This window comes from Mustela nivalis (assembly GCF_964662115.1).
Source record: "Mustela nivalis genome assembly, chromosome: 12".
In the NCBI taxonomy this organism is placed as follows: Eukaryota; Metazoa; Chordata; class Mammalia; order Carnivora; family Mustelidae; genus Mustela; species Mustela nivalis.
Window position 1 is genome coordinate 6,321,971 of NC_139031.1, and position 16,141 is coordinate 6,338,111.

Below are 16,141 nucleotides of genomic sequence, written 5' to 3' on the forward strand. Positions count from 1 at the left end.
GCCTCTTGCTAGATGTTCCATAAATATGGGTGTGCGTGAACCTGTCCAGGAAAGGGAGCCTCCAACTCCAGGCTCTCTACCCTTTCTTTTGGGATATCTCTCAAGGTTATAAAGAGCATTCCTGCAAGGGGCTGGAAGGCAACTTGGGGTAAACATGTCCCTTCCCACTCGGCCTCAGTTTCCTCCCAAATGCCGGGTCCGGCCCCTTCCAGCCCCAGCACTCTATGATTCTCGGAATTGTGTCCTCTCCTGTCGAAAACAACACTCGGGCATTTCACAAAAGCACCCAACCCCCTTGTTACCCTTGGAACCACAGTCCGCTTCCCTGGAACCCGGACTGCACAGAGCTGGTCACATGAACCCGGGCTCGCTTTGGTGTGACGGGTTTCTTAGATCCCTTTGTGAGCGCAGGTTTTGAAAGGGAACGACCCGGGTTCTGGGTTTGAGAGGAGCAGGGGGATCCGGCGGGAGGAAGGCTGTCGGAGCCAATCAAGCCGCCTCCAGACCCCAGCACGTCGCCTCGGCCGCGCGCGGCGGTTTGTGCTCGGCTCTCCCGCCTCCGGGTCTCGCCCGAGGCTGCCCGGGGAGGCGAGGACCCCAGGTGAGAGGCCGGGCTGGGCGGGGGGGGCGGCTGGGGGCGGCCGGGGGGGGGGGCAGGCCGCGCGGTTCGGCCCGGGCTCCACGACGGGCTGGCCCGGGGCTCAGGGCGTGTCCGTCGCCGCCCGGCTGCTCGCTCGACACTGTTCGCTCCTACCGGCTGTAGATGGAGCTGTCTGGGTTCCTGCAGCCTCCGACGAGCCTCGGAGTGTTTCTCTTTAAACGGCCTGAGAGGGACATGCCTCCCAGGATGCAGTTTGTATCAACATGGCAGCTGCTGTGCAGCTCCCCTGCTGAAGAGGCGCCGGGACGGCAGCGCAGCTCGCAGCCGGGGCCGGGGCCGGAGCCGGGGTCGCAGCCGCGGCCGCAGAGGGGCCGCGCGCGGGCCGGGGGCCGGTGCTGAGGGCCGGGGCCCAGCTCGCGGCCGGGGCGCAGCCCGCCCGGCCGCCCGCACCGCCGCGCGCCCCGCTCCGACGCCGCCGCCGGGCTCGGCCGCTCCGTCCCCGCCCGCCCTGAGCAGGCCGGGCCCGACGGCCGCGCGAGCCCGGGCGGGGGAAGGCAGGGCCGGGCGGGCGCCGCCTGCGGAGAGGCCGGGGGGCCGGCCTGAGCGGGGCCGCGCGGCGGCGGCGGCGGCGGCGGCGGCGACTCCGGGCCGGGCCGGACAGCGCACGGCCATGGCCGAGGCGGCCCCGGCTCCGGTGAGGGCGGCCCGCGCGCGCACGGACGCGCGGACTCGGGGCCCGGGGGACGGCCTGCGCGTCCCGGGCTCGGCGGCCCGGCCTGGGGTCTCGGTAAGGGACAGAAACGCCGCGACGTGGGGGGTTGGGGGGGGCCCGGCGGGCTCGCGCGCCCCTTAATGGGGGCGGCGGGGGGGGGGCGGGCTGCGGGATGGGAGCGGGGCCGAGGATCCGGCCGCCGTCCGGGCGAGGCTGCGGGGACGCCGGGGCCTGGCACGCTCGCGGGCCCGGAGGTGGGCGCCCGGGGCGGCGCGCCTCGCTCCCTGCGGAGCCGGCGCTGCGTCCGTCGGGGTTGCCGCCGCACGTTTTCCGCAGAGCTCGCCCCCGCCGAGCCTCCCGCGGCCGGAGCGCGGCGCTGACGCGGCTCTCCCCATTTCGCAGAGCGGAGACACTGAGGCACAGACTCCTGGCGGCGACCTGCCCGGCCTGCCCCAAGGTCACGTAGCGAATCCTCCGTGGCCCGGTGCCCGCGTCCCCAGAAATGCCAGCCTTCTCGGGCCGCGGGCCTGGACGGGGAGGGGGCCGGCTCTGGTGGCGGCCTCGCCTGGGTTAGGGGCCTGGCCCCGGCGCGCGGTGGACGCGGCCCGTCGGGGGGGAGGTGACGGCGTGGTGAGAGGCTCGGCAGCGCCCAGCCGAGCGGTTGCGTCGTGGGGAGCAGGTGACCCTCGGGCTCGGCGCCTGGGCCTCCAGCTTCTGCGTCTGGAGCCCCCCCCCCCCGCCAGATTTTGGGTGTCCAGACGGATGGGGTCTGGGGAGCGAGCTCCTAAGGGTTTCGTGGCCGGTGGTCCTGCTTAGTGGGCCATTCTGAAAAACCAGCCCTGAAATCTCCCCGCAGACCTGCTCTTTGAGATGCGGTGGCCGTGCTGGAGAGCAGGATGGCTGCTGGGAGTCAGCGCCTGTGAGCCTCAGTTTACTGTTGTGTGGAGGGGGTCGGGATACATGCTTTCTAAAGAGCCTCCTGGTTCAATAAAAATAGTAATCATCTATTGGAAAAATACAGCAAAATGGAGATTTAAAAATGCCTACCTCTGGGCTTTGGTCTCCAGGGCCATTGAATGGTATATAATTCTGAGTTAACCACACTGGGTCATTCAAGAAAATGGCATGGCTTTTTTATAAATCGGTATGAATGGTGATGTATTTTTTTTCTGCTAATATGCATGAGTCCTGGGGACCCCATCCACTTGGGATGCACGAGGTAGGGAGGGTGGGTTAAATCCTATGATCTATAGTCTAGAATTCTCCCCCTGCCCACAACAGTTTGAGAATGCAAGCTTATTAATCTTAGATACTATATTTATAGCTCCATCCCTCTATGCTTAGGGTAAAATTGAGCCACAGGTTTACTGACATGGAGGACATTATAGCAAGGGGCTTTAATTTGGGGGTGGAGGACAGGTATGTTCCTGTGCCCCCCTCAACCCTCTACAGTCCTCCAAATCTGGAAGTGGAGAGAGCCAGTCTAGTAACAGCAAAGAAATGGTATTTTCCTTTGAGCTCTGATTAGACTAGTTGGTAACCGTATCTTACTCTGCTGACTTTAGGCTTTAGGTACTATACTGGAGCTTTTTATTATTATAATTAGTTTTTACATTGTTTTAGTTAAACCCATGTATTACTCAGGGAGACTAACTTGGCCTCCGGGGATTTTTCCTTCCCATTAGTTGTAGGCAAATACCCTAATCCCCCCTCGAAGGACAGGGCCATAATGTGCCTATTGTGTTCCGTTATGCTGGTCATTTTCCCCTGGCATCTGAGGCTCCTGTCCCAGAGGGCTGTCCTGTCTGCCCTTACCTGTGACAAGTTGAGACGTAGCTTGATGAATCTCCAGGTTTTGGGGTCTGTGAGCCCCTTGAAAGTGTTTGCAGAATTGTGTGTGTGTGCCCGCCTGTGGTTTGGTTTTGTTTTGTTTTGTTTTGTTAGTTTTTTGAGGGAGAGAATCCACAACTTTCATTAGTTTTCAATGGGGTCTATGAAATGTCTTTATGGGTAAGGCTTTGCCAACCATAGACCCTCCCACGGGTCTGTGTTTACTCTCCAGGCTTCTCTGAATTTTAGAGGCAGAAAGGATTCAGAACACTTAACCTGACCTGCTACCTGGGTTGACAGCTGAGGCCCAGAGGCAACCTATGGTGTCTTGCGGCCAGCCTGCGGTGTGACCTTGGGCGAGCGGGTTGGCCTCTCCAAACTTCCACGCCTCCCTGTGCTAAGTGTGGGTAACAGTTCTCAGAGTCCCAGTTTCATAGGGCTTCCTGAGGATGACGTGAGAGATAGCCCTTTGAAATGCTTAACACAGTTCAGGGCGCACAGTAAGTGCTGACTAACTGTTAGCTGTTATCTGACTAATAAGCTCTCACATCTGGTTAGCTGCAGAACTATTGGATCATACTACCTTGAGAACATTCCGCCTGCACAGGCCTTCGGTTTCCAATTCTTGGCTTAACGTGTGGTGCAGTCTCGGTGAAGGCCTCGTAAGTGAATGAGTGAGCAAATGAAAGAAGGAAAGTGGTAGGAGACACAAATTAGTTGAGACGGCTCTGACAGATGACCGAAGCAATGTCATGCTGTCTCCTAACATTGTTTTTTCACGTGACCCAATCATTTATATTGTTCATTCAGTCAGCAGACATTCATTGAGCATATACTCTGGGTCAGACTGGATATGCTCCCTTTCAAACGAAGAGAATGGGGCTTCCAGTTACATTAAAGATCACTTGTACATGGCCCAGCAGTGGGTCCTTCAGCAGATTGGTTGAAGGAAGATACGAGCAAATGGACAAACGTGTTATAGAAGAACTTCGGTTCGGTTCCGATAGCGCTGTTGATGGGCTCAGTAAACCCAGAGCTGGCCACTCAGAAGATCTTGGCTTCACCTCCCTGGTGACACAAGAATTCTCCCAACACGAGTGTGGCTAAGGTGGGGAACAGGGAGAGAGTGAAGAATGAAAATCCCCAAAGGAGTCAGGCTTTATGTCAGTTCTAGTCACCCCACCAGTCTTGACGAGGGTCACAGAATGGCTGACTTCCGCTCCATTTCCAGCCTCTCCAGGTCTCTGCTTCTCCTTCCCCACCTCACAGACCACAGGGAGGAACTCAGACCACCAGAGCGCGCCTCCTGCAGTGGGGACCATCGGCCCTGGGCGCTTTGGCTCCCGCATACAAGGGGCTGAACTGCTGTCCCCTGGCCTGGCTCGGGCAGGGTGTCTCTTCTGTCTGCCTGGGATACCCAGAAGCCCATTTGGCCTCTCTCCGTAGACATGCTTGGTGAAATGGTATTGATAAGTCCACAGTTCAGCTTTGATCAGAGTCGGGGAAACTTAAGGTTTCCCCTAAGTTTTCCCTTAAGACAGAGGGCACAGGGACTGCCTCCTGACACAAGCAGGAGCAGTGGGGCCACATGTCAAGTTCCTCGTCGAGGGACATCCTTTAGTAGCCCCGCTGGGGTCTCCTCCCACCTTGCTGGGAGTCTGGGGGTCATAACGGTGCCCGGCACTGACAGTTCTGCTCTTGTGGTTTACAAAGTCTTATTTTCTTTGATGCTCTGTGCTCAAACTCCGTGAGGTGGCAGGTGTGTCAGATACTGTCCTTGTGTTATGGGCAAGGACAGGGAGAACAGAGAGGCCGAGTGAGCCGGCAGCAGTCGGCGGGAACAGGACCGAGAGCAGAGGCCTGTATCTTGTCCTCTGGTCCCCTTCTAGTCCTGGGTGGTCCCCGTGAGATATGTGTTGTGAAGAAAGAGACAGCTCTACCAACACAGACGGTGGCCACCTTTTCTTTGTTGTTAATAATAGTTTCATAATTGATACCTAAATCAGCTCTAGGCTCTCAAGAAGAGACCCGTGTCCGCGCAATGTATCTCATTACCAGGAAACCCATGACCCTTTTCGGTGGGTGCCGATCTTTGGCATTTACTTTGCCATCTGGATTCTGTGGCCTTCAAACCTGTCCTTTCTCTCCTTGAACACAGGTCCAGCAGCTGGACATGGAGACCCAACGCTCGTCACCTCTGTCATTCCCCAGTGTTCTGCAAGAAGAAACCCCACGTCAGGCCCCTGCCGGAATCCCCCGAGAAACTCTGTTTCAGTCCCGCGTTCTTCCCCCCAAAGAGATTCCTTCTTCGTCTCCCCCCATTCCCCGACAAGGCTCCCTGCCCCAGACTCCCAAGCTAGAGACCTCTGGCCGAATGCCGCATGTTCTCCAGAAGGGACCCTCACTCCTGTATCCGGCCGCTTCTGAGCAAGAGACTCATCTCCAGGGTCCCCTGACTTCCCAAGAAGAGACCCAGTATCCACCCCCAGCTGCTGCTGAACAAGAAATATCACTTCTGTCCCACTCCACCCCCCACCAAGAAGCCCCACTCCACTCGCCTGAAGTTCCCGAGAAAGACCCCCTGTCCCTTTCCCCCACAGTGCCGGAGACTGACATGGACCCCCTGCTTCAGAGCCCCGTTTCCCAAAAAGATACTCCCTTCCAGATCTCTTCTGCAGCCCAGAAGGACACACCACTCCCTACGGCGGAGATCACCCGCTTGGCCGTGTGGGCTGCCGTCCAAGCGGTGGAGAGGAAACTGGAGGCCCAGGCCATGCGGCTCCTGACCCTGGAGGGGCGGACAGGGACGGCCGAGAAGAAGCTGGCGGACTGCGAGAAGACGGCCGTGGAGTTTGCAAACCACCTAGAGAGCAAGTGGGTTGTGCTGGGGACCCTGCTGCAGGAGTACGGGCTGCTGCAGAGGCGGCTGGAGAACATGGAGAACCTGCTGAAAAACCGAAATTTCTGGATCCTGCGCCTGCCCCCGGGCAGCAATGGAGAGGTCCCCAAGGTAAAGCCATCCCAACTGGGGCCTCCCAAGGAGGGATCCGAATTGCATGTGCTTTAGGAATTTCATATAAAAGAAGGAAAAAGAGGTGGTTAAGGAGACAGATATAATGATACCTAGTTGCTAGCATGACTTCACCAAGCACAAGACACGCCAACATCGCGTTTGTCCTGTTGGTTAAGCCCTGGGTAAACAGGTCAGAGGACCTCCTAGTGATCAGGGATGGTCAGTTCCAAAGGGCGTTCAGGTCACAGTGAGTGGGACTTGGTGTGAACGTTGGGAGTTCACTGTCAGAGGTGGACGGAGACCTTGGTGGAAGGTTCTGGGGCTCTGTCCTGCTCCACGTTTTTATCAGTTGACTTAGAAATTATGTTAATGCCAGTAAAAATGTGATTTCAAGAGATATCCTAAAAAACTAGAGAATAGTTAGGTTTTAATATTATTTTCCCAGAAGATCCTGAACTGGAATGTGGACTGGTTTTCTTTCTGTTCTTCGTGTATTGTCCCTGTACACAGCCTTATGTAGGGACGGAACTTGGACTGCATTCTCTATGCCAGCCCTTCTCAAATGTTAGTGTGGCGATCTTACTAAATGCAGAATCTGATTAGTGGGTCTAGATTGGGGCCTGGGGGTCTGCATTTCTAGCAAATTCCCCGGTGTCAATGCTGCTGGTCTGCAGACTATGCTTTGTAGCCGCAAGGATTATCCCATTAGACAGAAAAACAGACCAGAAAAAACAAGACCCTTACTCTGTGGGGCCAGGACAGTGGCTGAAGTCAGGCCAGATTTCTAGAGAGGCCTGCGGTGAAGACCCACCACCGGGAGAAGGACATTGAGCCAGGGCCTGGGGCTGAGAGCTATTTGTTACCTTGGGATTTGGCGGCTGAGGGCCCATGACTGCTGTCCAGGTGGTCCAAGCTGAGTTTGTGTGGTTCCAGGTTCCTGTCACCTTCGATGATGTCGCCGTCCACTTCTCCGAGCAGGAGTGGGGGAACCTGTCCGAGTGGCAGAAGGAGCTCTACAAGAACGTGATGCGGGGCAACTACGAGTCTCTGGTTTCTATGGGTAAGGAGAAGGTTCACCCACGCTGGGGGGCTTCCTGGACACGAGCCTGAGGTTCATTTGGAGACGTGGGGAGTTCTGAGTGCCAGTCCTCCCAATACTCAGAAACAAGAAAAACCGAATTTCAGTTTTTCTAACTGGTTCACAACGAGTTAGCACAAACAGCCCCAGGCACCAGGGTAGCAGAGATGAGGAGAGCGTGTAGACAGAGCCCCACTCCATTGAGAAGCCACGGGGACAGGTGGGAAGGAGACAGATGTCAGGGTCCCACCTCTACATTATTTCCTCCTGGCTCTGGACGTATATGTTTAATGAGTCTGTCCAGGAAATTGTTACAAAGCAGAGTGTGAAGGGCTTTATGAGAATCAAGTTACTTAATCCCCACTTCTCCCAAGAGGGCACTGGGACAGGCATGAGCCCATTCAGGTGACTGAACACTGTCACTGATGGAGAGCCCGCGTCCCCCGGGTTCTTACCTCCTCTGTGCAGAGAGGAGGCTGTGACCCGGGGGGTCGATGCTCATGCTGGGTTCCACCAGCAAGTCACAGTCTCACCAAGGACTCTCTTCCCCAGAAGTCTGTGCATTCTTGTTGTTTCCATTAATAAGAGTATTTCAGGAGGAAAACCTGGGAGAATATACTTCATTTTTATACATATTCTTCTGTCTGGTGTGGGGAACTCTTTGGGCACGCAATAAAAGGAAAACATTTACATGTGCAAGTCTACGCTTAGAAACTTGGATTCTTGCTAGAATTGTTCATTGAATATCCACATACCTCCCCATTAAGAGAACTTTCTTCTATTTGACTCGTTTTTTCTTTTCTTTTTAAAGTATATGCATAATTGAAATTTCAGTTTATTGAAATTGTTGAAAATTTAACCATTTAGATTTATAGAATAAAGAGCAACCCCCGTGCCCCCCCAGAGGTAACCAGCACAATCCCTTCGGCCTGCGTTGTTTCCCATCTTCAGTTATGCACGTGCAAACACAAGCTTGGGCACAGGCCGCCTGTGGCCTGCACGGATGGGGACCGGTGACTTACTCTATCGAAGGATGGGCCCTAGGCCGCTTTCCACAGTTGCACAGGTAGTCCTATTCAGAAGGATGTGTGGCCCTCCAGGGAGCCGCTGGGCGTCTGACCTTCTCGCTGTGGACAGAGAGTAGGCTGATTGCATCTCCTGCCTGCTGCCGAGTCCGGACTCCGCGCCCCCATGTGTCCGTGTGCTCCTGTCTGGGTACCGCCGGAGGACAGCTTCTGAGGAGGGCGTCTCCTGGGCGAAGAGGAGGCCCGCTCACAGTATTGTGGCTACTTCTCCCGAAGGCTGTGACCTTCATGCCCCTGAGCGTGGCAGTGCTGTCTCTGCATGCCGGGGCTCGAACTGATGGCCTTGTTTTAAATAGTTGTCCTTTCTGATGAGTGAAGAATGACACCTCATTATTTTCATATGGGTTTTTTGGGTTTTTTTTTGTTTTTTTTTTTGATGAGTAGTGAGCTAGTGCATCTTTTCTTGTCTTTACTGGCCATTTGCATTTCTTCTATGAATTACCTCTTTACAGTTGCTTTTTTATCTTGTACGAATCATGGTGGCTCTTTAGATAGAATAACGGATGTTAACCATTTACAAAGAAGCCATGTGTGGGCGCACACGCGTATGCGTCTCCTCCACGCGTCTCCTCCGCGTGTCTTCATCCGGTAACTTCATTTCCAGAGAGCTTTAAACTTTTTTAAATGTGAGGGACACTATCCGTGCTTAGAGTTTTAGCTTCTGGATTTTTGTCAGGATTCGTTTTTTCAACTCTCTTGTGTGCCTTTGTCATGAAAAGGCATGACATGTCGCCGCCCCGGCCACCAGCGACAGGGTCACTTCCTGCTGGTGTGCACGTGGCTGCTGCCCCCCGCCCCGCACGCGTGCAGGCCCCTCCCACATGCACGCACAGGCCTACACACACGCGGGGGCCTTCAGGAGGAGGGCTGGGGACCGGGCGCATCTCTTTTCCAGCGTTGCCACTGACCGCGGGGCTCCTCCTCGTGTCCCACGCACACAGGTGACACCTTTACAACCTCACCACATAGCATGTCTTCTTTCCTTCCTTCTGCCCAGACTATGCAATTTCCAAACCAGACCTCATGTCGCAGATGGAGCGTGGGGAGAGGCCGACCGTGCAGGAGCAGGAGGACTCCGAGGAAGGCGAGACGCCCGCAGATCCCAGTGCTGGTGAGTGGCTCTTGGGTGGCCCAGAGCTCTGCCTTCCAGGTCTTCCAGCCCTCAGGAGGCCCGGCGTGGGGTGTCGCCACCCGCAGCAGACCCCGGAGGGCTGTGTTAGCAGATGTGTGCAGGAAGGAGGCCTGCAGGTGCGAGACCTGCCTGACGCCTCCTTGACCCCCTGCCCCCCACCAGTGGCCCAAGTGGCTGGGAAATTAGGACACCGTTGGGTTCATCATCTTGGGGAGTTTCTGACATGACCAGGTGTCACCCCCACTCTTGGCAGGAAACAAAACCAGAATTGAAAGAAAAGCGGTCACTTGTCAGGGTGCTAGAGATGGTGCCTTGTGGAGCATTCCAGAGAAGGATGCCCACCCCCATCCTGCAGCCGGTCAGTGGAGGGATAGGGACAGACAGACTGGACGGGAGACGTTGTGCGATGTGCAGAACGGTGTGTGGATGGGCTGGTGTGACAGAGGCCGCGGAAAGGCGTGTGTCTCAAGTGTGGACCCCGGCGTCAGATACCTGCGTTTTTGAATCCCGGCTTCTATGCTCACCGGCGGTCTGATTAAGATAACTTGGCCTTTTGGGGAAGCTTATTTTCCCCATCCGTAAAATAGGACGGGTCCTAGTCTCTAGGGCCTGATGGGGTGACTGGGCTGTACTGGCAGCCCAGTAAACCCCAGGCGCGGTCATTCTGCGTAGGCGTCGGCCCTCGCCAGCCCCCGTGTCCATGGCCCACGTGCCTGCCCTGCTGGAGCTCTTGCGGAGCGTGGTCTCTTTGTGGAGCTCCTGCTTTGGAATTGCCTTTGGACTTGAATCATCTACCTTGAAGGTCTGCAGTGGAAGCCGATCCTTGTCCTTCACAGCCAGACATCATGGGTGATCCTGTCTTTGGAAAAAGGATAATCCAGCCGGAGAACTCACCAGAGCCAGAGGCCAGGTCTAGTTACGAAATCATGTCGTTGGTTCTGGGACCTGTCAGCTGGATCCTCGCAGGAGGTCCAGCAACATCTAGGGTGAAGTCAGCTCCGGTGACTGCGAGCTGTGACAGAAGAGACAGAAGCCTCTGGAAAAATAAGTGCTGGCATCCCTCAGAGCAATCCAGTACCCCCCCTTCCTGGAGATTTGCGAGAGATTTAAGTTGAGAGTAGAGGCCAGTCTCGGTTCATTCTGGCAGACAAAAATCATGATTTAAAAGCAGGTGAGGGGCGCCTGGGTGGCTCAGTGGGTTAAGCTCTGCCTTCGGCTCAGGTCATGATCTCAGGGTCCTGAGATCAAGCCTTGCATCAGGCTCTCTGCTTGGTGGGGAACCTGCTTCCCTTCCTCTCTCTCTGCCTGCCTCTATGCCTACTTGTGATCTCTCTGTCAGATAAATAAATAAATAAATAATCTTTTAAAAAAATAAAAAATAAAAGCAGGTGAGACTGGGGACTTGGGAACAAAGTATGGCGTGTGTTTAGAAAAAAATAAGCCTGTGTCCACAATTTTGAGTGGCCACAGACAAAAACAAGGATCACGTGGCAAAAAGAGAGAAATTCAAAGCAGAAGAAGTAAGAACCAGGCCTGGGAGGCAGAGAATGAGAATCTGGGCAAGTGGGTCAGGGTAGATCCCCTAAAATCTGATGTCCCGGTGGGGTTCTGTGGTCTAGGTACTGCTCCCCGCGCATTCTCTCACACGCGCTGGGACGACAGCCTCTGTCCCCTGCCCCTGTCTGCTTGTTCACACCCTCGTCACAGACGGGCCTCCCACAGAGCAGGGCCAGAATCGAAAGCAAAAAACCTCAGCCCACTGGGCCCCAGGCCGGGTTTGTTGTGGTACACGTGCGTCCACGGCCCGAGCATCACAGAGGCTGCCTTGTGTGGCTGGAATGTGCCATTTGTTCCACGGACCATCCCCAGACGCTTGGAGCCCAGACGGGAGGGAGCACAGGGGAGGGCATGGGAACCCCCGCCACACAGGGCCAGCTGGGGGCTCGCACCTCCGTGTGTGACCAGGGCCCTGGCTGCCCTTAGCAGAGCCTGTTTCCAGAGCTCCCACATCTCCCCCCTTAGAAGGGGGGCTGCAGAACTGGCTCTGGTGTGATACTGGTGGGGAAAAGCCTAGAAACCTGAGATTTTTCCAGAGTTCCAAGTACACTGAACATGACAATTTTATGAACTGGCTAAGTGAATGTATTCAATAAACCATTTTTTTATGGTTTGGATCCCTGAGGGCAAAAATGCTTCTGATATCGACCCTGCTCTCAAAACACTCAAGCAGGGGCTCCCATTCGTGGCCCTCGAAGCGGGGTAATGAAGGTCTGGGAAGCCAGCTTCCATTCTTACCTACCTAACAAATTACTGGAGAGTAAAATCAAACCAGAAGGCATGGCTGGAATCCAAGGTCTCAGTCTTTGTGAAAAGCAATTTGATATTTTTTTAGTCTTAAAATATGTTTTAAATATTAAAAATGTTCATATACTTGACCTAAGAATGTCCTTTGCTTTCTGAGAGTCTCTAGCACTAGGAAAATAATCCAAACTGTGGGGGCGCCTGGGTGGCTCAGTTGTTAAGCGGCTGCCTTTGGCTCGGGTCATGATCCCAGGGTCCTCGGATTGAGCCCCTCTTCGGGCTCCCTGCTCAGTGGGAAGCCTGATTCTCCTTCTCCCACACCCCCTGCTTGAGTTCCCTTTCTTGCTGTGTCTCTTTCTATCAAATAAATAAACAAAATCTTAAAAAAAAAAATCCAAACTGTGGATTAAGATGGACAGATACTATATTACATTATGCAGACTCTCGTATAGCCACTGAAATCATCAATGAAGTTTTTATACCACGTTTCATTTGCATGTTCATTCTTTAGTTCTTGTTTTTGCTTTTAAGATTTCATTTATTAGCAAGCACAAGCAGGGGGAGTGGCAGAGGAAGAAGCAGACTCTCCGCTGAGCTGGGAGCCCGACTCGGGGCTCGATCCCAGGACCCGGAGATCATGACCTAAGCTGAAGGCAGATGCTTATCAACAGAGCCACCCAGGCACCCCTTCAGGGGTTTTTCTGGACCAGGCAGGACGTCAGGAGACCGACAGGAATAACTAACCCCATCCCCCGCCAACCACACATTAAGGAAGGCAGTGGTGCTGTGAAGGCAAGCATCTGGGCCCTTGAGAAACACAGCATGGACGACTTTCTAGTGGGAACCTAAAGGGCGAGTAGGAGTCCCAGGTGCCTGGAGGAGAATTCACTGGAGGGAACAAAGTCTGGAAGCATTAAAAGCCGAGATCTGAGCTAGAGACAGCTCAGATTGGGCATTGGTAGCATAGACCCGGTCTGGAAAAGGAGACGGGAGAGAGCACAGGCCATCCCCTTGGGAGCCCTGACTTTTAGAGCAGATTTGGAATATACTGGTCTGGGTAGGGGCCCAGGCGTTAATGTTCTTTAAAAGGCTTCCAGGATGATTCTCACACGCAGCCAAGGCCGAGAACCGCTGTTGAAGGAGTTGGAGAAGGAAGGAGGAGGCAGAGGAACCGGAGGAAATGGAAGGACTGGTCAGAAAGGTGGCAAGACAGGAGGATAGTTGGGGCCCTGGCTGGCTCAGGCGGTAGAGCGCGCGAAGTTAGGGTAGTGCGTCGTGGGGTCTTTCAAGAGAAGAGGGTTTCCAGAAGGAGGGGCTGTGGTCAGCCGTGCTGAATTCCGCGGTGTGGCTTAGTAAGGCAAAGACTGACTCATCCGCGGGACGTGCAGGTGGGCAGCGACAGTGACCTGGTGGTGTGATGGGGCAGAAGCCCCTCAGAGCGGGCTGAGCGGCCGGGGAGGGGAGGAAGCCAGCACGCATCCTCGCTGTTTCAAGGGTAGCCGTGAGCGGGGGGCGCACATATGGGGCCTCAGCTGGGGGCCGACCTTGTTTGCTTCAGGTGGGCTTTGCTCACGTGACGCTGATGGCCAGGATCCGTCGATAGGGGAAGTGGGAGAAATGGAAATGCAACTTGAAGTCCGGGATGTAAACAAAAGATAGGGGGAAAAAATTGAATGGAAATGTAACAAAATCGTATTTCTTTATGCTTTGTAGAATGTTCTCGAGTATATATTACTTATTCAGTAAAAATAATTAAAAAAAAACACACACATGAAGAAAGACTTCGAGTTAAAGATGGCAGGTTGAACATGTGTTTACTCCTACCTCTCAGAATCCTTTTAAAGCAAGAGCGAAGGGCTTTTAGAAGGAGTGTGCAGGGAGACAACAGCAAGCACATTCTGGAAGCCCTACGAGCAGATGGCTGGGTGATCACTGATTTAGAAAGCTACATCCAAAATTGGGATTGGGGAATGCAGAAGAGAAACTCCGTGTGCACTGCACCCCCATTCCCTACTCCAGACTCGGGAAGGAGCAGTAGCAGAGACCAGAGGTACCTCTGGAAATGGGGCAAAGGTGGGCTTAAAAACAGAATATGGGGCAGACGCCTTTCACCTCCCCTCTACGGCCTCCCTCGGTCCCTCAGCCAGCATCTGCCTCTCCCAGCCCTGCTGGACAGCTGCACCTACTTCTCTGGAGAAGGTGAACAAGACCATGTCTGAAGGCGACACTGGGCCCCTGGAGGGCAGGACACCACGCTAGCTGCAAGGTAGGCAGTGAAGCGTGACATGCAGGTACTGAGATCTCCAGCCTTCCTCCCAACCTGGCTCACAAGTCGTAGCAGACATCCAGGATGAAACCCCCAGGCAGCATACTGGATGCGTTTTGCCTGGAGACTTCGGGGACCAGCCCATGGCATCTTCCCAGGAAATGACTCAGCCAAGCCATCCCAGTGGGAAGCCCGTCACCAGTAAGCCCTACTTAAAGGCACCAAACTTTTCAATCTCTTTTGAGTGTTCTACTTTTAAATATAAGTAGATAACCATTACTGCAGACATTTGGGGAAAGCCTTTAATATAGAAAGAGCAAAGGAAAAGAAAGCAGAAAAAATAAATTTCAAGGAAACAGAGACTATGCAGAGAGATTTTTAAAACTGGGTTTAAACACATATGTATATATTTGTTTATGTAATATATATAACATATGTATTTCCCATTCCATAAGGAGATAAAAGAAGTGTATACATCCATGACACGACAGTATAATGCTTATTGGGGCACCTTGGTGGCTCAGTGGGTTAAGCATCTGCTTTTGGCTCAGGTCATGATCCCAGGGTCCTGGGATTGAGTCAGTCCTGCATCGGGCTCCCTGCTCAGTGGGGAGCCTGCTTCTCCTTCTGTCCCCTGGTTCCCTGCTTTGCCCTCTCTCTCTGTTAAATAAATAAAGAAAATATTTTTTAAGTATGATGCTTATAAAAAAAAATAGAAAGGAACTCTGGGAATTTAAAAAGACTACAGATTAAAAACTCCCAGCTAGCAGTGTTAGAAGATAAAGTTGAGCACATGTCCCAGAAAATAGAGCACAAGACAAAAAAGAAAGTAGTGACAGAATTTTAAAAAGTAAAGGATGGAAGTCCAACATCCAGATAATAGGAATATCAACAACCACAAAAGGAAGAAGGGAGAAGAGAAAAGAAAAGAACAGGAAAGGAAAGGGAAAAAAAATAGCAAAAATAGAGAAGAAGGAATTAGCAATGCAGTAATTCAAGGAAAATTCTCAGCACTGAAAGACACGGTTTTCTAGATTGAAAGAGCCCAGCAAATATCCAGAACAGTGGATGAAAACAGACTCGTGCCTTCGATACATCAGCAAGAAATTTCCGGGCAGCTGAGGTCAAAATGATCCCACAAGTCTTCGGAGAGGAAAAAAAAAAGCTCATACAAAGGAACAAGAATTAAAATGGCTTTGGACTTTTCAGTGATATCAGGAAAGAACAGTAGAGCAATACCTTTAAAATTCTCTAAAATTTCAAAATTGGAAAATATTTTCCAACCATTCTAGAGTTTTATATCGGCCAGATGATTCGAATTAAATGTGAGAGATGAAATCAAGACATTTTCAAGGTCGTCTCCTGTGCACCCTTCCTCCAACTGGGGGAGGCAAGTTGCTTACACAAAGAAAGATGTGTTGGGAGTTCTAGCAGAAGTGAGGCGAGGGGGGTGGTCCCAAGGGGGATCCCAAGAAGACAGCTGTGCACCTGGAGGCAACCAGTCCACACTGGGGCACATCAGGAGGTTGTAGAAAATTGTTCTCCCAAGTCGATGAAACTGAGAAATACCCATTATGTCCGAATGCTTTGAGGAGAGACAGAAGAGATGGGGGAGTTTGAAGCTGACTTAAGGAAATTCGTAAGCTGAGCCAAGGAAAGAATTGTGAGCTCCAGCGAAAGCAAAAGACATAGAAAATAGCTATGGTATACTCCATGGTCCAATGTTTTATAACATTTATGTGATCTAATAATGTAAATGCCCGAAATTCCTCCAAGCGGACTTGCAAACTAAAATGGAACCCTCGGGGATTTGGAAGAGATTCGCCTGGACGGGGAGAGAGGGCCTCCTGTCCAGCTCTTGGAAGCCGACAGGTGATGTTTACCCTGAAAATTCGAGGGACTTCTCGAATACATCCACGACACAAAAGTATGATGCTTCCGGGGACACCTGGGTGGTTCAGTGGGTTAAGCATCTGCCTTGGGCTCAGGTCATGATTCTAGGTCCTGGGATCGAGCCCCACTTCAGGCTCCCTGCTCAGCGGAGAGCCTGCTTCTCCCTCTGCTCCTCCGCCTGTGCACAAGCACATGTTTGCTCTCGCGCGTACTCTGACAAATAAAATCTT

At 53.3% G+C, this 16,141-nt stretch overlaps 1 protein-coding gene and 1 long non-coding RNA gene across 2 annotated transcripts in view; both read left to right on the forward strand.

The window, feature by feature from the left end:
* Positions 1 to 16,141, forward strand: part of ZNF777 (zinc finger protein 777) — a gene marked incomplete at its 5' end in the record, with an annotated part of 41,376 nt that overhangs the window by 12,255 nt on the left and 12,980 nt on the right. The window contains 5 exons of the mRNA XM_082691649.1: positions 412 to 601; positions 658 to 1,388; positions 5,302 to 6,153; positions 7,090 to 7,216; positions 9,317 to 9,430. Coding sequence (XP_082547775.1) covers positions 412 to 601; positions 658 to 1,388; positions 5,302 to 6,153; positions 7,090 to 7,216; positions 9,317 to 9,430 — 2,014 coding nt within the window. The remainder of the gene's footprint in view (positions 1 to 411; positions 602 to 657; positions 1,389 to 5,301; positions 6,154 to 7,089; positions 7,217 to 9,316; positions 9,431 to 16,141) is intronic.
* On the forward strand, positions 9,455 to 14,982 carry LOC309845508. Its single transcript, XR_014301316.1, has 2 exons — positions 9,455 to 10,622; positions 12,434 to 14,982. It is a non-coding gene; the product is annotated as an uncharacterized lncRNA (long non-coding RNA).